This window comes from Misgurnus anguillicaudatus, chromosome 1, assembly GCF_027580225.2.
Source record: "Misgurnus anguillicaudatus chromosome 1, ASM2758022v2, whole genome shotgun sequence".
NCBI classification, from domain to species: Eukaryota; Metazoa; Chordata; class Actinopteri; order Cypriniformes; family Cobitidae; genus Misgurnus; species Misgurnus anguillicaudatus.
Genome location: NC_073337.2, coordinates 3538522 through 3561631, shown reverse-complemented (window position 1 = coordinate 3561631; position 23110 = coordinate 3538522). Strand labels below are relative to the sequence as shown.

The 23110-nt window shown below is 34.9% G+C and overlaps 1 protein-coding gene across 1 annotated transcript; it reads right to left on the bottom strand.

Moving 5' to 3' along the window:
• Positions 1-4341: 4341 nt before the first annotated feature.
• Positions 4342-22143, bottom strand: lta4h (leukotriene A4 hydrolase). Its single transcript, XM_055191088.2, has 19 exons — positions 21943-22143; positions 19162-19292; positions 17812-17932; positions 17470-17538; positions 17166-17270; positions 17037-17089; positions 15527-15599; positions 15274-15414; positions 12042-12065; positions 11859-11929; positions 11546-11657; positions 10400-10544; positions 10083-10186; positions 9871-9941; positions 7671-7725; positions 7482-7577; positions 7090-7172; positions 6862-6966; positions 4342-4760 (listed from the first exon to the last, which is right to left on the bottom strand). The coding sequence occupies exons 1-19, from the start codon at positions 22096-22098 to the stop codon at positions 4637-4639; spliced, it is 1839 nt and encodes a 612-aa protein (XP_055047063.2). The 5' UTR covers positions 22099-22143; the 3' UTR covers positions 4342-4636.
• Between the last annotated feature and the right edge of the window lie 967 nt (positions 22144-23110).

Here is a 23110-nt window from a genome sequence, read left to right as displayed (position 1 = left end):
TAGAAAGCCAGAAAGCACTCAGCATAGTGGGTGACCCCACCCACCCACCCACTCCTATCACTGTTTCTTTACATTTCTTCCACTAAACTGAAAAACAGCTTTATCCGCCAGGCTGTTAAAAATGTACTTTATTCTTCATTGACATTGTAGCATTAACATTAACAGATTAGGCTAATAATTTAAAAAAGGTTAAAAAGATGTATTAAAAAATCGTGATTGTTTGACCTCATCGTGATGATTTCAAATTACCGCAATGATTGCACATCTCTCTAAAAAACACAAGGGGGAGCTGCAGCGCCTGTATAAAAGAGACAGTATCAGATTGCTTTTAAATATGTGTTATGTGTATTAATATTTACTGCCAAGTAAATCTTGCAAAAGATTTAATTTAAATAATCAAAAAAAAAAATCTTTGAAAATTATTTCATAAACAAACAAAAATGTATGAGAATTAAATTAATATTCATAATCGTCACAAATTATCAAACAATTAATCGTCAGCCAGATTTTATAATCGTGACAGCCTTATTCCCAGACTAAAAGTGGGGAGAAATTATGTGAAAGTGTCTCCTTGATTTTCCAGAGGTTGAAAGGCAAGCATATGATGATTACAGATCCAAGCATTTTCCTTTTAAGACAACATGAGAAAATTCATCAATGCAAAACATCTAAACGCTACAGTAGGGCCCAAAAATGTAATGGACACAAACTTTAACGCGTGAATGAGTTTAACACCCAAGTAAAGTTTAAGTATTGTCTCTCAATGTAATATTTTTGACATTTCAATATTATGTTTTGCATTTTTAGTGCATTTACATGCACAATGTACAGTATTCATCCAGACCATGTGACTGTGTTTTGTAGCCGCTATATTTGTACGCCATTTTGCATGTCAATACTGCTATACTCATGATATTCTTCTATAGAAAGAGCCTCCATCGGAGTATGTCGTTTCCCATTGAAATTTTCCTTCTTATATAGAAAGTATCGAGTATATTTGTTGGTTTTGAAGATTGGTATGTATTTGAAAATACATGTACTAATTGCTGTGGCTTTATAGGTAGACAGAATTATCTTTACTATATCATTTTGAGCCCAGTCCCCTTCTGTATTAATTGATGCGTTTAAAATATGCCCTATTTGAAAATGTCTATACAAACATCAATTGATCAATACAAATTTGCTTATAAAGTCCTGAAAGGTTAAGAAAGTGTTATTATTTGTAATGGTTTAATATGACGTGATGGAGAATAGCCTACTATTGATAGCAGCAAAGAAGGCTATTACACACAGATGGCTTCAAACTGTTCCACCTACTATGGAAGACTGGAGAGGGATTGTATTGAACACATACAAGATGAAATCTCTCACATTTACAATAAGACTTAAAAAACAAAAAGGAGTATATGTATGGAAGAGATGAAAATAAATAGTTGAACACAGAAGTCATCCAGTTGTACCAAACTGTAAAATAAAACAGCTGGTGAAGGTGTTGTAAACCCCATTGATATCATACTGTACTGTACTCTTTTGTTCTTTACCTTGAAAAAGTCAAATGATACAATATATACCTCTCACTAATGTCTCGTACTACTGTATACTTGACTTTTGCTATTTAAAAATAATAATAATAATAATAATATTTTAAAATAATTGAAATCACATTTATTGTCATTTGAAATTCTCATGTATCTTTGTTTTTATTGTGATTATATTGTGTGTCTCTTATTTTTTTCTCTTAGATTTTTTTCTAATTTCTATTTAAGAACTTTGAATTACCTCTGTGCATGAAATGTGCTCTACAAATAAACTTGCCTTGCCTTAGGGTTTAAGGTTCTTTAATAGTTTGAAACAAAAAGAAAAAACCTCCCTGAGAAACAACAAAGGTTGCCATACAAAGTCAGTGGCTTAGCGCTGACAACAAAACAGGTGGGTCAGGGTTCAACCCCAGGTTGTTAATGCCAGGTGTAGGATTAACGCATCCCACATAAAAAAAAATAAAACAATACGCACACACCCAGGCTTTGTGGTATTTACAACACGTGGTTCAAGGGTAGATTCATTGTAATATATATTATGCTGTTTAGATGTGAAAATAAATGACACAATTATCAGAAGAACTAAGTTTATGCAGGACCCAGTGGGTCAGATGTAAGAGCACTGCCACTGGACACTGGTCCAGGGTTCAAGCCCAGGGCCCGTATGTATAAAACATCTCAGAAATGCACTTAAGAATAGTCTTAAGCTATGACTTAAGTGTCAAAACATTCTTAGTAAGGAGTAGGACCAGTCTGAGATAAGGAGATGTTTATAAAGAGGCTGAAAGCAACTTTCAGTAAAGTGTAAGACTCATTCTTAAGTGCTGACTTAAAACTGAGGACTACAATGATTTCAACCTAAAATGGCCGCCCTTAACCTCTGAATCAGCCAATAGAAAGCCGGCAATGTTATACAGTCATATCAGCATGTGACACCATACATTTATGAATCATGAAGACATTAAAATTATATTAGTATTTAAATATTTTAATTTAAATTTGCTTCACAAAATGTTTAACAATATTACAAATAAGTACATGCATTTATTTTACACGATTTTGCACCATTTTGATTAGCAACGTAATGCTGTTTAAAAAATTAAGATGATAAATCATATTTACTCACAAGCTGTTTATAAAGAAAAGACTAAAGTTTGCAAACACTTAGATAAAAAATGCTTTGATGATCAAGCCTGAACAAGATTATCAAGTTAAGTTGGATTTCTCCAGTTAAACACCATTGTAATTTATGCCATCTTTGTCACTTTCACCTTTATCTTGCTCACTGCTAACATTGCTGACATCATGTTTTGGGTCAGGGTTGTATACTTTATTAATATCACTTTACATGTAATGGTGTCGCTGCAATCTTGTAGATACTTCACATTTTTTATTGTAGATTTTATTTACATTTTATGGTATTTTATTTACCCATCATAAACTGTACAATGTAAAAGCAGCTCTACCTAAAAAACTTACTTCATTGGTAACACCTAATATTTAAATTTTTTTAACTTTAATTATTTCACTTAAACTGAGAAATTTAAGTTGAAAAAACATTACATTTTTAAGCATTATCAATAATTTGATCCAACTTTAACTTTTTACAGTGTATATTATTCACATTTATATACATTTAAGTATATACCATTGCTGTCTTGATAATCCCATAAAAATTCTTGGTACTGTGCAAAAACTTGTTTCACTAATATACATCTTATACTGTATATTATATTGTGTAATATAATAAACATTGTATAAAAAACCCTATACTCTTTATATTTCATGTTATATTAATTCCTATCTACTGTCTATATACTACTAACATGTATTTATTGTACATTTTCTGCTCTGCAACAATGCAACACTAATTTTTTTCAAAAGTGCTATAGAAAAACATTTGAATTAAAGTAATTCTAACACATTATTTGTTGTAAAGTGCATGATCTCCACACCTCTCTGCTGCCCTCTTGTAACTCTTAACTAGGTTAAGAGACCTCTCCAGCTCTCTTAATTTAGGAGCTGAGACCTAGTCTTAACACTTTGGATGCTTTATAAATCAAGCTTATTCTTAAGTCTAGGAATAAGAGTAAAACGACGTCATTCTTAGAATTTTGACACACTTAAGACTAAAATTTTTCTCTGAGCGGCTTTATTCATACGGGCCCTGATTCTCTCTCTTTAAGTGCTCTTATGCGTTTTATTTCTAGATTTGTAGAAAAATATAAAATTACTAAGAGAAAGAGCACAAACGTGCAGGACACAGTGGCTTAGAGGTAAGAGCACTGACACTGGACCAGGTGGTCCATGGTTCAAACCTAGGGTGGCTGACCTGCACATATAGGCTGGAGGATGTAAGCATGATCCAGCTCACATGCTTATACCACTGAGCCACTGGATCATCCATGCCACAAACACTTCTCCTGGTAATTTTATATTTTATTTTATCTGTGAAATATATAAGACCTGACCTGTTAGACCTGCAATACTTTATTTTGGGGACTCATGTCTTTATGTAGAAAAAAGGTTAAGCCCGTACGAGACAATTCCCCAAATTCCTGCATTTGTGTTTTAAATGTTGGGGTTTTATAGAAATACAGAGCCAGCAGATTGAATGTACTTTATTTTAGACAAAACTAAAGCAAATCTTAAGTGCTGCTGTCTCAGTGATACAGAAAACATCCCGGCTGAAAGGATAAAGCTTCACATGACTCCTGTGCTTCTTACACAACATGAGTTTAATGTGACTAGGCTGTTTTAATGTGTTGTTATTGCTAAACATAAAGAAGACAAACTCATGGGGTACAGACGATGGAGTTTATTACAGAAACCTTCATTTGAGATTGAGATTGTATAAAAGGTTGATGTCTATAGAGATTTTTATTAACACTGAACTATATGAGAGTGACATATACTGCATGATACTGAAAGGGTGCTTGCTTTATAAGCCCTGAGAGAAACATCCATCAAGATACTGTGAAAACAGTTGAGCACTTTGGCCAAGCAAAATAAAATCGTTCTTCACATGAACTAATTTGCTGAGGGTTCGAGTTAAGAATAATGCAAAGAGCAGCGCGCTTGTGAGAAGCTCCAGGGTCCTAACTTCCATCCACTTTCAGATCCTTGGCCACCAGCATTGCAGTGACAGGGTGCAGCGCTCCACGGTGCTCTTTAAAAACCTTCACTGCCTCCTCGCTGTACTTGGAGAAATTGTATACTTCCCTATCAGACGGAGAGAGAAAATGAGGTTAGCAGGGACTTTGATAGGTATGCGTGACTCTTGAAAATCAAAAAAGCACAAAACACAACAACATGACCCTAAAAAAACAAAGCAGGGTCTGCAGAGAGTATGGCAGTAGCTATTAAAGATTCATTTCAAACCGGTGACTTTTGCCAATTTTTTTAATTTTCCAGCCATAAAAATGTTTTACTGGCCGTGAAACTGTTTTTCAAACTTGCGCAGTAGTGTGCAGACCAATTGGATTATGACTTTAAAATACAACAAGAGCGATCCATAAGTACCGTTTTCAATTCATTCTCGTGATGCCTTGAAAGCATTCACTGATCCAAAAACAGTTAAAACGCAGTGTGTGTTTTGATCATTATTTTGATTATCTCAGCTTTTTGCTCAAAATATGTTATTTTTGAAAAAACCTACTCATATTTGAGAGGTGATAAAAAGAGAACAAATAAAAATAGGACAAAGTGTTTTTTTTTAAGCAGAGGGTCTGTTCCTTCATTGTATGTTTATATATTAAAAGAAGAACATTTTCTGGAAGGCATAAAACTTCTATGAGAAAATCATAAAAAATGCTACCGGGGAAAGAGTTAAAGGATTAGTCCATTTTCTTTAAAAAAATCCAGATATTTACTCACCACCATGTCATCCAAAATGTTAATGTCTTTCTTTGTTCAGTCGAGCAGAAATTATGTTTTTTTTTTTGAGGAAAATATTCCAGAATTTTTCTCATTTTAATGAACTTTAATGGACCCCAACACTTAACAGTTTAAAATTGCAGTTTCAAAGGACTCTAAATGATCTCAAATGAGGCATAAGGGTCTTATCTAGCAAAACGATTGTCATTTTTGGAAAGAAAAATAAAAAATATGCAGTTTTAAACCACAACTTCTCGTCTATCTTCGGTTGTGTGACGTGCCAGCGTGACCTCACCTAATACGTCATCACGTCAAGAGGTCACGGATGATGTATCGAAACTACACGCCAGTGTTTACAAGTGTGGAGAAAGAGGACCGGTCCGATGTTGTCGTATGTGGAATGATACTAATTAATGTCTTTGTGTCAGTTTATTGTTTAAAATGATCCACAAATGTGTGTTTTATATATTTATACCACGGGTCTGTTGAATGCTGCATTCTGATTGGCTGAGAAATGTTCTATGGGTGTTGATTATTTTTCTGTAAACCGCACACCTAACTTGTCAAATGTCTTAAAAATAAGCACCAGAGCAATGTTTGTGGTAACCGTGGTATAAGAGGAATAATTTACTCTGCTCCTTTGAATTATTTGAAAATAATGCACACCTGCGGTGTAACAGCACTCCGCGAATTACCAACTTGGTGTGCATTATTTTCAATGGCCCGTCGTCAATTATTCCTTACGTAACACGTGACCTTTCCACGTCATTTCACAATTACGTGAGGTCGCGCTGGTGCGTAAGAGAGCCGGAGGAAGACGAGAAGTTGTGGTTTAAAAGTGCATATTTTTTATTTTTCTAGTCAAAAATGACAATCGTTTCGCTAGATAAGACCCTTATGCCTCGTTTGAGACCATTTAGAGTCCTTTGAAACTGCAATTTTAAACTGCAATAAAACTGTTACGTGTTGGCGTCCATCAAAATGAGAAAAACCCTGGAATGTTCTCCCCAAAAAAAAAAAAACATAATTTCTGCTGGACTGGGCAAAGAAATACATCAACATTTTGGATGACATGGTGGTGAGTAAAGTATCTGGATTTTTTTTAAGAAAATGGACTAATTCTTTAAGGTGCAGACGAACTAGTGAACTGGTGGCGAGCGGTGACTTATCAACTGGGTATGCTGGGTGGCACCATGTCATGTCAAAACTATGCCTGGTGAAGATTGTACGTTAGACTGGTTTATTATGAGCCAAACATTCGCTGGGAATTATTACGCGGGTGGTCAAAGAACAGCACTAACATCACTGGCTAGCCCCTGTAAGTGTTGAAAATACCTTACAAACCCATCAAAAACAATTACTATCTGAGTAGGGCTTGTGTTTATTTTCATGAAGTAGTTGTTTTTGTCTTGAATCGTGAATTTTTAGAACAAAATAATTTGTTTACTTAAAGAGGGGACGGGTGAACTTCATCCTGCCCTGGTCAGTGGCCATCTTCAGTGCAAGGGGAACGGCTTCCTCCCATTTCGCTTTGACGCACACACGCAACCATCTGCATGAAACACATATTACAAATAACAGGCAGTGATATTTGCCATCAGTAACTGTTCATTTAACACTGGTGACACTTTTGAAGATAAATGAACTAGAAATTATGGTTACTGATGCTGTTTACCTGACGCGGACCTCTGCATTTTTCACACTGTTGAGCTGGTAGACGTCCTGCATTCTCTTCACATGGGTCAGAGGCAGGGGCTCCTAAAAAAAGAAAACAACAGCTTACTTCATATAAAGAATGAGTGGACTATATATCAAATAGCCAAATATATTCACAAATATAAAATTAAGCAACATCTAAAATAGAATCAGTAAATTTGATGCATTTCAGTGAATTAGATTAAACTGCCCAATTCACCCACTGCCGATCTCACATATTTTCTAATATATTTAAATAGACATGTAGATAAATATCACTGTTTAAGCTTAATAGTTTTATATTATAAAAACATTTTTTAGAAAAATGCTTCTGAATGAGAAGAATTAATTTTGGTAAATGTCATTAAGTACCTCTTGCAGTAGCAAAGCCACGAACTCAATGAGCTGATAAGAGTTTAGTTTCTTCACATCTGCCTCAGTAAAGCTCGCAAGGTCTTCTTCTTTCGCCTTACGACAAATTCACAAAAAAAGAAAAATGATGGTCTGACAGTCAAGAGAAAATCGGATTATAAGAGGCTCTTGTGTGCGACTAAATCTCACCTTCACCCATCTCTCACACAGAGAAGTGCAGGCATCGGCCATAGTGGTGTCATACCTGTCAACGAAGAAAGGGATACAGATCACACACGTTTACATTTTAAATAGGGGCATTTAAATGTGTTATATTGTTTTTATACTATACTGTTCTGTGTTGAAATAGACTGTACTATACTGAAATGGATTGTACAGTACTATACCATAATCTACTACAGGGTTTCCCAAACTGGGGAGAGAATTGTATTGGGTATCTAAGTTGATGAAAAATAATTAACTAATTAATTAATTATTACTTGCAATTAAATCATGAAATGTAAATAAATAAATACATACATAAAAGATTTTTTATTTGTTTAATCTGAATGACACTACAATATATCAGAAAACTCAGAAAAAAGAATGAGACATTTTAATCTACATACACCGCGGGTCCCCTTAAATGGAAGTCACCATTTTGTGCCGCCATGTTTTTACGCTAGCCCTGAATTAAAAAACTGCGTTTTGGCACTACTGTATTTTGTCTTAAATAGGGCTGTGACAGATCACAAAACTCACGGTTCGGATCACATTACGGATCGGATAATTTTTCGGATCAGTAAAAAAAGGGGTCTAAAAATCTAATAACAAATAAAGAAATTACATTTATTAAAAAAAAAACAAAGATGCAAATTAAGTTAGGTCTAAAATTATCATTAGGTACAGAAATCGAATTAAATGAATAATAACACTGTCTTTATTGTACTAATTAAATATTATTATTTATTTTTAGAGCTACAGAAGTGATTTTCTCTTTGTCTTGGGTTGTTTGATTAACATTAATGACACAGACTTAATAGGTTAATTGAGGTTAATGTCTCTTTAAGAGAAGCACAAACTGGTTTCTGCTTCTAATCTATACACACACTTTAGACTTAAACAAATGTTTTTATTAGAAAAATAATACGGTGGAGATCATTTTGTGTGTATGTGCCCTATCAAGAAAAGAAAGATTTATGTTGGCTTACTTTTTGAAACGCGTCTCTCCGTATATGCACTACTGAGAGCTCTTAAACGCATGCACACACACACACACACAGGCGGAGGGCGAATTCCAAATGGCGCTTCAGGAAAAAGATGCAGCTTAAACAGTCGCTTCACATAAAAATGTTACGTTGTTTTTCATTGCTATATTCAGCAAATGTATGTTAATGGACTACAGTATGAGACACAGTAGCGCAACTCTATAGTTTACACATCAAGAGTTCTGATCTTTGAAGGGAATTACGTCTGACTGGAGCTGGACCGGACACATTTAACCGTATGTGCGTACAGAAATCTGCTCACTTAAGCGTTTTTTGCGGTTAAATTGTTCTAAATCACTTGAATGTTATCATTTGCCTTAGAAACACGTGCAAATGATACACTTTCCCTATTTAAATTTGCATATTAATCCGCGAATCGCATGCGAGCCGAGCTGCAGGTCGTGATCCATACGGATCAACTGCGATCCATCACAGCACTAGTCTTAAACAACACATGTTTGTCCTGTGGCAGCTACCGTAGCTTCTCTTTGCATTTAGGGGAACGGTTGACTGAGCTGATGGTTGCAATTCACAATCTCGCTGCTAGATGCCGCTAAAATCTACACACTGCACCTTTAAAGAAAATTGTACAACAAAGGTCCAATAACAGGTAATTATAAAAGGTAATTGGGAAGATGGAACCGGAAGTGCTCAAATGTTAACTCACTTCCGGGTTTTGCCTACAAAAACACGTCATCCCTCTAGCACTTATTGGGCTGCTCGATTATGGGCACAATCATAATCATGATTATTTAACATGATAACTCTGTGACTTTGAAAACATGCATTTATATAACCTTTTAATTAAGTGTTGCAATAGGCTGCATGTGTTAAAGCAGTGATGCCTTCAAAGTGCCTTACACAAACACATCGGTACAGCAGCATGCAATTTATATTTTAATCACACAATAATTGTTTGACCTCGATTAACTTTTTGTAATTGTTTGAATAAAATATTTGAAAATTAAAAATGATTAATTGCACAGCCCTACTGTACTCTACACCCTAACCCCAACAAAATCCCAGGCAATTTTACAAGTATGAAAAGCTTTATGGCTCAGTTCTGGGTTCAAATTAGTCTCCAAACAAAAGTGAAATGCTTTAGGGACACACAGAAACACAAAATGAATTTAAGTTATCACTGTGGTTTAACTGGGGGAATTCCTGGTGTGTGCATCCATCCATTCCAGTCCACTTTATTCAGGACGTCCACCTAACGGAGAAGAGGAAGAGAGGTCAGTTATACAGTAATCGGAGCTCTTCTGTGTTCAGAATTATTATTATTAATATTTCTAAAAAAAACTGTTCAACAAATTATTTTCAAATTGTGATAGGATTTTTTATTATTTCTTACCTTGTCTTTGAAATAAGTGAACAGATAGTCTTTCCATTCCTCTGTGGTTACGCTGCCATAGGCGAAAAGCTGAATGTAGGACTTCACAAAGCCCATGAAGACTTCTACAAGTTTGGGCAAGAAAAAGAAACAGACTGCTGGGTTTTTCTTTCAAATCATTCATTTTTGTAGATATAAACTGATCCCTTAGGTTAACAATTATCCATAGTTCATAATGATATATTTTACACATATCACACATGTAAATGAATGGTGTAAATGAGTTATGTGTGTGTGTGTGTGTGTGTATGTGTGTGTGTGTGTGTGTGTGTGTGTACCTGGACCTCCCAGTAGTTCCTCCAGATGATAAAGCAAAGCAAATCCTTTCTCATAAGGCACGGAGGAGAAGGCCTCATCCGTGTCCACCTCATGCAGATTTGGAACCAGATTTGTAAGGACATTGTTTGCTCCAAATTGTTTCACCTACAAAACACACCACCACACTAAACTTACTTCAGCTTGATTTAGTTACCTATTAGTTAGCATTGGCAATACTATTTCATATCAACAACGTTTTAGTTTTGTTAAAGTGCACATAGTATATACAATTTTATTAGATTACAATCTATTTATAAAGACAATAAAATTTAATATTTCTTTTTTCTCTTCTTTCACGTTTATCTGCTTTGAAACAATGCAACATTAAAAAAACGTTGTATAAATACATTTGGCTTGTTAATGCACAAAAAATTTGTAACTGATATCTTTTCGATTAGTTTTTACGTGATTAACGACAGCCTGTTGGTACACTGTCAGAAAAAAATGTCCAAATATGTACCTTAGGTGTCACTGCGGCAGTACCTTTTCATAAAGTATAGCTTTGCACCTAAAGAGTTCACATTAGTACCCCATACTGGTACCAAAATGGAGCTTATTAGTACCTCGAAGCAGCAAACTATTATCTCAAAGGTATTGGTACTAAATGTATACATAACTGTACTTAATAGTACATATTAGGTAGTACTTTTAAAAGGGTACTGCCCCGGTGACAGCTGAGGTACATATTTTGACAATTTTGTTAGCAGTGTAGAGGTTTAAACTGTATAAACTACACCATATAAATTTGAGTCTATTTGGATGTGTGGATATTTAGATAATGGTGTCCAGTGCTTCCCATACATTGATTTATTTGTGGTGGCCCACCACAGAATCAACACTGGCCCCCACAAATAGAATTTTCATGATTCACGTTTACATTTTTATTTCACTATTTAAAACAGCTTAATTCGGCTTAAAATATAATATGATATATAATACAGATCAAATACAGATACAGATCAAAGAGTAAAAGTGAAACATATTTCAGGTGCCAACACTAGATCAAACGCAAACACGACACGATGACGTCACATATATGCTAATTGGCGTGTGATGTCATCACCACCACAGTCTCTCAAAATCCTGTGGGAAACACTGGGTGTCACAGCCTCCTGCAGCTCCTTCCATCCTCCAATGCCTTTAAACTGCCTGATCTGTTCACTCTCCATAGACCTGGCAATCATTCGCTCTAAATACACTGTGTGACCCTCATTCAACCTGCAAGAAGAGAGAAAGAGAGAGATTTAACTTTGAAAACTGTTCTTTTGAAATAATGAAGTTTGATGCACAACAAAAAACTTCCTCCACATTCCACCCACACCATGTATAAACCCTAAACAACACAATAATATTCAACCACCTTTATATGTTGTGCATTGAAATGTGTGTATTTAGAGGAAGCCCAGTGTGTGAACCCACCAGAAATGCTCCCAGGTCCTATTGGTCACCAGGTTCCCTGTCCAGCTATGAGAAATCTCATGAGCGATGACCTGCAAAATAAGAAAAGAAACACAAAAGCAAATAATAGAAATTTGATAGAGTTTTAATATTTAAAAATGATTAGAAATGATATTTTCTTGTAAATGCAGTCAGGTGACTTACGCCAGCAAGGGACCGATCTCCAGCCTGAAAGACCACAGGAGTATCACCATCACAGATTAAAAAAACAAAACAAACACAGTATGTATATTTCATCAGTATTATTCAACAATAATGGCTATTAATAAGATCAGCACCAGTTACATCAGGTATTAACACTGGTCTAAGCATGATCTTCTTTTTCACGTAAGATATAAGGCATGTCTGGTTTAAATTGATACCCGTCATCTATCATATGACCCCCCCCCCCCCCTATTTTTTCAGTTTTTAAAGTGCTCCTTCAAATTTATTTAGCTCTGGCATTCTTTGATCTAGAAGCCTAAGCATGGTTTTTAAAGAAGACAGATTTTTTTTAAATAAAAAATAGTTTAGCGATTTATTTTTAATAAATAAATATAATGCAATAAAAGTATATTTAGTTTATTTTTTATTTATTGTTCATTTAAAAACAATAAAAATAAAAATGTTTCATGCCCAAAATGCTATAAACGTAAAGCTAGGACTGATCAAAATAAAAAATTACAAAAAAAAGGTTTTTGTGACACTTTGTGGTTGCATTAGGGGTCCGTGGTTTGCTGCCTACTATTTATTATAACTGCATTATTATCACTGCAAAAAGGCGTAAAATATAAAAACTAAATTCTTCGAGCTTTCCAATAATATATATATAACAGGGTTTAAATTGGGCCGGGGCCGTCCGGAGCTAAGCCCCGGCACATAGGCTGAAGGTCGCGCTCTGCTCTTGCCAGTGTACCCGCTGCGCTTGTGCGTGTGTACTCGCTGCGCTGGTGCGTGTGCACTGACGCGAAGGGAATAATGCGTTTTCATTCATTATGGGGCATACTCACCAACGCAAGTTCAACGATTTGCGCGAGCAGATTACATACAAAGTCAATGCAAACCAGGCGCGTCCTCGCATGGGGCGATGACAATGACGCGAATTGGGCGCCGCAATTGCCGCGAAAACACGCGCTTTTCCCTTTAAATGCGTCTTCGCGCAAGTTATGCAACTTAAGCGAAAAAACTCAGAACTTCAAGAACGCGCTCTCACACAGGATCATTTGACGAGAGAGAGAGAGAGAGAAACAGAGAGAGAGAGAGAGAGAGAGAGAGAGAGAAAGAGAGACAGAGAGAGAGAGAGGTAAGAATGGTGCCCACGTCGAGAAAACTTCATAAGACTAGAAACGTGTAAAGGATTAAAGTATGTATGTCACTCATCTAATTACATTATGTTAAGGATGACACTGGATATAACTATTATAGTTTAATAAAATAATGTATTTTGATTACACAAATCAAACCTAACTATATGATTGTTTTAGCTGCTGACCAGCATAGGGAATCTCTATGGCTAATTTATAAGACATTTTGATGATACAGTACTGTGTGTTGTACCTTTTCTTTTTATTTGAGGCTAAAAAGACTATCTTATGCCTAGAATTATTCAAGGAGGTTGATTCTTTTAACTTCCTTTAAAGTTTGATCAGTTGTGCATAATGACATGTGCAACAAATGGATATAGGGTGTCAAACTCATAGATTTGCATCATTAAAAATTCAGACGCTCTTTATAAAATATTTGGGGTCAACCTCTGGCACAAATCCTATCAGAGGTCCAGAATGTCATTGAAACACACCAGTGGCTTTGCTATCATCAGTATTAAACATGTTACCCCTTGAAGTACCCCTCCCCGTAGAGCCCCCCACATAACAAATCCCAATTTAACCCCTGTATATATATATATATGTTTGTGAAGAATTATAATAGTATAGTAGTGTTATAAACATGTAATACCCAGTGTGCCCATCAGAGGGCCCCTGACATTTTAGAAAATTGCTCTCACTGTCCTATTACTTACTCAAGATGGTTAAGAAATATGAAAACTACATTGTTAGAGCTTTCCATCGATATATAATTTGTCAATATTATTTAATGTTTAAAATGGGATATTAAGGCCTGGTTTTGCAGACAAGGCTTAGCTGAAGCCAGAACTATGACTTATGCTTAAACGTCTTAATTTAACTCTTTTATAAACATGCTTTAGAAAAAGACCTTACTGGTGTGTATCTTAAGACAAATCATTGGCATTGCTATATTTTAAGATCTGTCAGTGCAAGTTATTTTTAGTTGAAACAGCTCAAACTTAAGTTTTAGTCCAGGACTACCCTTAAATGATTACTCCACTTTCTTAAAAAAAAAATCCAGATAATTTACTAACCCACGTCATCCAAAATGTTGATGTCTTTCTTTGTTCAGGCGAGAAAAAATAAGTTTTTTTTTTAAGAAAAACATTCCAGGATTTTTCTCAATTTCTCAATTTCAACTTTATTGAACCCCAAAAGTTTCAATCTGGTTTAGAATTGCAGTTTTAATGCAGCTTCAAAAGACTCTGAACGATCCCAAACGAGGCATAAGGGTCTTATCTAGCAAAACGATTTCATTTTATTCAAAAATAAAAATATGTACTTTTAAACCACAAATTCTCGTCCTGCACTAGCCGTGTGATGTGCCAGCACGACCTTACATACTACGTGATCACGTCGAAAGAACGGCCAAGTCCACTAAAATGAAGAAAAAAAAGTCCACTATATGGAGAAAAAACCTGAAATTTCTTCTCAGGATTTTTTTTTAAGAAAGTGTAACAATCCTTTAAGCCTTGTCTGTGAAACTGGAGATGTTATAAATATATAAAAACATATTGGGTCCACACATGTGCCTGTGACATTTTAGAAATTACTCTCACTTTGTTATACTTTTCGCAAAACGGCAATGAAATTTGAAAACTAGACACCTAGAGCTTTCCAATAACGTATAGTTTGTCAAAATTATTTTAGTTTTGGACTAGGATATTAACTGTTCAAAGACATTTTACAAACTGAATTGAACTGATCTATATGACGTTCAAAACTAGTTTTTGTTTATAACTCATATTTATGTCACAAATGAGTCTCCTGTGACCACTGAGATTAGATTTAGAGGTGATATCTAAATTCATAAAGCAGTGGTTTACAGCACGCTAATAAAGCGATTAAGCTGTTAAAGTTATTAAAAACAAACATTGGGATTAACTTTTAAAAAGTACAATGCTCACTTGGCTTCTAAATCACAAAAATTTTGAGAGCCCATCAACACCCATCATTTTGCAATGTCAGTTTGCAACCGGATCACCCAGACAGATGTTAATACCAGATGCCTATGGTGCCACTGATGTATAAACAGAAGCGATTACACTAACCAGTACAGTTGGGGTGACAAACGTAAGGCAGGGGTTCTCCATGCCACCGTAAGGAAAAGATGGAGGCAGAACCAGGACATCATAACGTCCCCAAACGTACGGCCCTGCAAGGCTCTCAGCCGTCTTCAGCATGATCTCAGTCTGATAAAAGACACACAGGGATTATCCTCATTCATCTGGGTGGTTAACCAATAGTGGATAACACATCTCTACACATATCTAGCACATCACAGCATCAGTATCACCATCTCACCTCTGAGAACTCAAATGCTGCCAGGTCAACAAACTCCTTCTCAGACCAAACTTTGGAGCGGGGTCCAATATCCCTAAAAATAAGAACGACATTCACATTTACTGAAATGTAAATGTAGAGCAATACTAAAAACAAGAAGATGCATGAGAAATTACAATGCAAGTATTGGTGGTTTCAGCAGTTGGCAAAAAAAACAAAAAATGTGTTTGATGCGTCATGGGAACCTATGCATCATGTGTCATGTCAAAAAAAGGTGTCTGCTGCATAAGCATCGAAAGGGTTCGTGATAAGTGAGACTCTCACATCTCGCAAGAAACTAATTTAACACTAAACACAGATTACACGTAAGATTAAGATTAGCGTATGTAGCAGACACTAACGCTCAACACACACACACAAAACGATTTTTTGACGAGTTTCACATCCGTGCCTCCTCGGAAAAGAAGTCACGACCCGCCACTGAGTTTTGGCCACAGAATTTTGTGCTCCTGCCAACTTGTTTAAAAACTGACAAACAACTATTTGTGGCGAGGGCAGTTGAAATGTAGCTTTCACTTTACATTTACGCATTTATCTGAAGCATCTTACGATGCATTAAAGCTATACATTTTATTATTATTATTTGTGTACTCTGACTTGACCGATCGGCAAGGTTTGCCGCTTGCTTGCAGCCGAGGGAGGAGCTGAAGACGGAGCCGTCAAGTGACGTGTGTGCCGTGTTTCCTTTTTTTAATCGCGAATGAAGTGAATTATATAAAAACAAACGTTTAAATAAAAAGTTGCAACCGGAAACATTTTATATCGAATATTTTAATTGCTGTTTATACTGTATGCAAATAGCGGGAAACAAGCCTACATTATTTAAATACCAAAAGGAGTTTGGTATTTTCGTTTTTATTTTATTACATGTAATTTTGTGTTAAAAGTAACACAAAATGTGTTGTTTCAATAATAACAGTTGTATCAGTCATCATTTAATATATTGATGACTGATGTTAAATCAAAATCTTTCAAATGGGTTTGGTTTGCTACCTCTTTAAACAACTGTGAGCCTCCATGATCTATAACTGCCATGTTACATTTCAATCTCTGAATTGCAAATCTGAATTCAGATTAATCAACACATCCAAAACCAGCAACTGAAAAATGTCACATATGCAAAAGTTGTTTGTGGATGCAAAACTTGTCAAAAACCAATTCGGCACCCCCAATATGAACAGGTTTGGCGTAGTCGGCAGGATACGAACCAAGTTACGCATCCGCAAACAATTGTAGTGTGTTGTCCCAGAATCAACACTAATGTATTGTTTTTAACACATTCGTTCTAAGAGTGTGGTGGGAAAAGAGTAAACCTGACTTTAAAAATGAACGCATTTGAGCCAAGATAGACAAAATCAAACCGCAAAGCAAATATCATTGAGATAAACAGCAATGCCAGACGGACAGTATGTGAAGAAAACCTGAAAATTAGCCGAGATAAAAAAGAAATACCGCGGAGGAAAAAACCTACCTGCTTTCCAATGCGCCAACTACAATGGCAATGAGATAAGAGGGCATGGGAACCTATTAAAACAAATGTGTCAAACAGTTATTTAATGAAATGATAAAGTGTCTTTTGTTAAGGGAGAGAGAAACTTACAGGCTGTCTAAAACGATAAATGATTCGGCTGCTGTCATTTGGATCTGCTTCCTGCCCATCATGCAATGCGCTCATCAAGGCCACCAGCTCTTTGGGTACAGACACCTAACACACACGCAAATTTATGCATTTTTACATTTTTATCATGCCGTTCCATCTTTCTCTTTTGGTTCGCTGGTCTCCATTAGGTTGTCAAAAACGTTTCAGTTTCAGCATTTTAATTAGCATTTTTTTTTTACATTTATTTGCTTTTGGTTTTCATTTGTGTCCACATTTTTTAGTATTTAGTAGTTTGTTCTTTTACCTGTGCATAGTAAGTGTGCTTAACAGAAGGAGTGTCTTGGCAGGGCACCATAGTCCTGCAATGAATAGCCTGCATGCAAGAGCATAAAAAAACATCTTATATTTTCTCCTTTTACGGTAAAACAGCAAACTGATTATTATCAGCACACTTTACACACTCAATGTGGGAAAGATTTCGCAGAAGTGGTGTTATGATCAACCATAAGTTGTGAAATAAAACAGTCTAGACATATCTTTCCTGAGTAAACCAACAAACTAAAAAAATAATGCTGTGGTTAATTGTTGATAAGTGTTTTAAAGAAACTGCACATCATCTTGCTGCATGAGATGGGGAGGAGATAGCCTGGCACTGGCTGAACAGATAGGGATGTTTTTTCCCAGCAGTCTGTTCGGGGGTCAGCCATTGCAGAGCTGTGGCACTAGGAGACGTCTCGAAGTCAATCTCGATAATCACATGCTGCCCACTACAAAAAACAAGACAATTACAACACATCCTCAAAAAAATAAAGAACACCCTGCATTTATATTTGTGCTTCAAATCCGCTTAATCCTGGCCTCAGGGCATTCAGAAATACAGCTTTGTTGGCAGAATCCATTTTTAATTATTAAATTGCTTTAACCCTTAAACGCTCCTTGTTTTCTGTTTACACTTCTGGCCCTTGGGGTCTATATGACCCCAAAATTGAAAGCATAATTGTAAGAAAAATACAAATAATATATCTTTTTTTGTTTGTTTACTTCTCATCTATACAAAAAAGCTGTGTTTTGAGAGATTTTAAGTACTTTTGTACCCGTTTACCACTAAATTCCTCAACTACACTATAGGCTTGCATGAAAAATATCACATTTTTATGAAACTTCACATAAATTATCTAAATTATCTAAATTTGATTGAAATTGTATTTAGATATTGATCTAGGTGTTAGGTGTAAATTCAGTCATCGGTTTTTAGAAAATAAAATAAAATAAAATGACCCATTCATTTTACTGGATATGGACAACTGCTCAAATCACTACTTTAGTGATACATTTTGTGATTTTATGTTTATATAAACATTAGAAAGGACATTAAAAATAAATATTATTTCAAATAGTCAATTTTTTATAGTTTTTGATGCATTTTGAAATGTCTGTTTTTACAAAATGCAGATTTAAGCTGGATTTATTGATATTTCTTTTTTGACAAATTCAAAAATATTAATTTTTTTTGCATTTCCCATTCACTTTCAATTGGGGTCATATTGACACCAAGTGACAGATTCATAAAAACAAAATTTACATACCTTTTGAACAACCGAATCAAGCACAATTTTTTGTGTATGTAAAGATAGATTATTTAGAAAAAGTCACAAAGTTTTATATCTCTGAGATGCAAGGAACCTTTATTTTTAACCAATGACATGTCGTTTGGGGTCATATAGACCTCAAGGACCATTTGAGGGTTAAATAAGTTGCGGTTTTGTTATAAGGTTAAGGGTATTTAACATACTCACTTAAACGTTTCTCTCTTTTTAACACCGTCTTTCTCTCAAATACACACATGTTTTGCGAATAAATATAATCATCAGAAATTTCTGATTCATCGTTTATAAAATGATTTGCTAGTGTGTTTAATGAGCATTCATGTCAGTACATTTATTTCTGAACTAACAGTTTAGTGTCATTCACACAATAAATAAAGTTTTGTCAGTACCGTGACAGCTCGAATGGCAGGGTGATCTCTAGAGGAGAACCCTTAAATTTATGCTGAGCCCCCAAAGCAAAAGTTGCTGCCTGGCCATTTGCAGAAACCTTAAAGATCTTCAGGTCCTTTGAGTCAAGCGTCTACAAAAAAAAAAGTGAACAAACATGTGAATAACCCACTTCTGCTATTGATATCCATTCCATCTTTCTGCTTAACTTACAGCACTTATAGCTTACTGTGTTGTACCTCATATGAAAATCAGTTTAAGGAAAACATTTACTAAACAAACAAATGTAAACTTTTACATACTTACTTATACAATAAATAAACAGAAAATGTTTTTAGGGCTGGGAAAAGATTAATCGCATAGAAAATAAAAGTGATTTTTGGCATAATATATGTGTGTGTGCTGTGTGTAATTATTATGTAGATATAAATACACACACATTCATGTATTTAAGAAACATTTACATGTGTATATATATATATATTATTTATTTATATTTTTATACATTCTATATTATATATAAATTGAAAAAATAGATATATAAATAAAACAAATCTGACATGAATATAGTATGTGTGTGTGTGGTTAAATATACACAATAATTACACACAGTACACATACACATATATTACGCAAAAAAATAACTTTTATTTTGTATGTGATTAATCGCAGTTCATCTTTTCCCAGCCCTAGTTTTTAAACTACACTTTCACATTAAAGTTTTTCTCAGTCGCTTTGGTACATTTCTCAGATCAGAATTGAAAGTCTCAAAACTGCTTGTTTAATCTTCACATCGTGTCACTTGTGCACATCAAAAAAGCTGTTTTCTTATTTCTTTGAAGAAGTTGCAAATGCTTTGGTACATCATGCAAATGATTATGTAGTCTCACCCCCCACAACATTTAGGCATTAGTTTATAGTATAAGTCTTTACATGCAAATGGTTGAACAAGTTGTCAAAATACAAGGTATGGTCAAACATGTTTCCATACATTTTCATTAGACGTTTTTTACTACAGTTTTTCTCAGTCACTTTGGTGCACTTCTCAAATCACTATTTACATTTGCACAACAGTTAATGCAGTTCTCAAAACAATTAGTACAGACTGCAAAACCTAGTTGATAATCTGCAAAAGTGTGTCACTTGCTCAAAATGGATGGGTCATTCATCAAAAGCAAGTATTTATGTCAATGTAAGTGTCAGTTTCATCAAAATGAAAAGTCCTGACAGCATTGTTTATGAACAAGATAGTCAAATGGCTTAACCATGTTTTCATTATGACAGTTTACTTTATAAATGTTTCCAATGCAAAAAAATGCTCAAGACAGCACTGTATACTATTGCACAGCTATTTGAAAAATACAGAAGTTACACATTACTGTATTTAGTGAGGTAACTGGCAGCCCAAAGCTATGCATGTAAGGAAGGAGATTGTCCTATGTTCACATTTCTACTTTTTTTTTCTTTGTGCTATGCAGTGCTGTCTTTTCATTTTATGTATTTGCAATAAGATGGTCTGTCAACAAATTACAGCACAAACAGTAAAAGCGTAAATGTAGTCACTTGCAATCAAACTCCCACATAACTTACAGTTAGGTGTATAATTTACAATACAATAATTATCATAAAAACTTAAGGCATAGTTTACATCAGAACATCCCTCCAGAGTAAACTGTTGTATTGACAACATGACTAAACAATTTGACTGTCTTATCCGTACACAATGACACAACAAACTTTTGCAGGTTATCCACGGTGTTTTTCTATTTGTACGAATTGTTTTGAGAAATGCACTTATTGTTTTGCAAATGTTGAGGATGATTCGAGAAACGTACCAAAGCGACTGAGAAAAACTGTAATAGCCTTCATTTGACAGTACATAATACAACTTGAAAGGGCGGGAGCTCTCAAAATAAAATCCAATGCGATGACAGTCAAATTATTAACATATTTCTGCTGTGTCTGTTTTGCACAGCGCACCACAAAAAAGCCAAACCTATAAAGAAAACTGGAACTGGCAGGTACACCTTTTAGTTATCTAAGCTGACTAGTTTCAGTACACCTGTACACAGGTGAAGTCCATTAATGTCATCTATCGACTCCTGATATCAAAGTTCAGATGATGTAAACAGGTACACAGTCCATGACTAATACGTGTCATCATTAATAAGCCATAATAAATGCTGAAATAGAATATAAAATTATAATGGTTTTCAATACAAACACTTTTTTGAACCAACAGCACGTTACCATCGAAATCATAACAAAATATCTGTATGTAGTGTGTTTTGAGTCTTAGTCCATTAGGTTTAATGGGGTTTGACTGTAAGATAACCAGTAGAACCCAATGTATTATCAGTAGAGACCCATACAGGTCAGTATAGCTTCCATTAAAACCAATACAATTCCCATTATAACCCATACATCCCATTTATCTGATGGTTTATCTATCAGCAGAGACATTAACTATTAAACATGTCAATCAATGTCAGTGTGAATATACTAATGTATCAATTTATAAACAACAAGGTGTAAATGACACACACACATATATATAAACCAGTGATCTGCTACTGTATCAAGTTCAGGTCAATGTAACACAACCCTGCTGTTAAACTGCTAGTTACTGTGTAACTCTCTTATTTTCAATTTAATCCAAATCAAAGCATGAATCTGATCATCTGACAACTAAATCTTATACATGAAGGTATCTGTATCTGACCTGAAGTGCAGAAGAGGAGCGTGCACAATGACAGATTTAATAATTTACATCAAAACTGTACCAGAGAAGTGAATTTATCCTCCAGAACCTCCACTGTCAGGGCGACCTTTCCTTTCAGCACGTGCCTGTCAAAATCAACGTGATAGGTGAGATTTAAGTGCTTGGTAGCGCACTTAGACAGAGAAGAGAAGGAGCTCGGGTCCGAAACAGGAGCCATGGTCGATATAGAGAACGGTCGGCTCGCGCTGAGGCTGAATTTTAACCGGGGCGGAGTCACGTGACACCGGCGAATGCGTTGCATTGTGGGAGTTGTGGTTTTAAAATCCGCCTTCGCGGAAATTGGGAATTGCTGCCCTCTAGCGACGGCGTGTGTTTAAATACTTCATAATTTTCGTCAATAAAATAAATAAATAAATAAATAAATTACAAAATTGTCTTTATCTTGTTTTTTATTTTTATTTGCTTTTAACTTAATGTTTTATTGTCATGTTGTATTACCTATACTTGGAGAGTTTCGTTGCAAAACATGTTTATTACTATGTTATCATGTTCTTATTTTGTTTTATGGTGCTACTTAGCTGTATTTATTATAATTAAGTTATGGAGATTTAAATCAAAACAAACCAACTGCAGTTGAATTGATATTAATTATGCACAACCAAAAAACGACATTTCTGAAAAAAAAACGGAGTTATCTCGTTTTGCAACGAAACTCTTCGAAGACCGCAGATACATAAATAAATGTGTGTATAACATAAACAAATAATTAATATAAGCGAAATACATGTAAGTAAATAAATATTTAAATAATAGATACAAACATAAGATAAGAACAACAGGAGCAAGTGGGGGTACAGAGAAAAAACTAACAAAAAAATTAAATTCACATGAAAATTATTTTATAATACGGAATGATTTCAAAGCTTTTTCTCTGGAGTTAATAATAGTAAATGTAAATCAGAAGCAAACTCAACAAACAGATTTAATACTAAATGTTTTGTAAAAATGATTGATTTTTAGTGGCACTTGTTGTAATGTCGACTTTCTCCACTAGAGGGCATAGAATGAGCAGAAATGAAGTTTGGGATAATTGGTGAGATTTTAATTGTTTACATATGTTCCCTCAAATTTTACAGAAGTAGTAAGTGCATTTTAGGACTGTTTGACTAGTACTGATTTAAACTAGAAAGAAGAAGCACCGATTTGTGTTGAACAGAGAATTATTAAAA

Bases quoted from the DNA above. Each gene is read 5' to 3' on its own strand.
- lta4h (XM_055191088.2), bottom strand. From the start codon at position 22,098: ATGGCTCCTGTTTCGGACCCGAGCTCCTTCTCTTCTCTGTCTAAGTGC. The intron at 19,293-21,942 runs GTACAGTTTTGA...TTTTTTTTGTAG, and splicing joins AGGATAAATTCACTTCTCTG to ACGCTTGACTCAAAGGACCT. The intron at 10,545-11,545 runs GTGACACCCAGT...TGTGTTTTGTAG, and splicing joins GGAAGGAGCTGCAGGAGGCT to GTGAAACAATTTGGAGCAAA.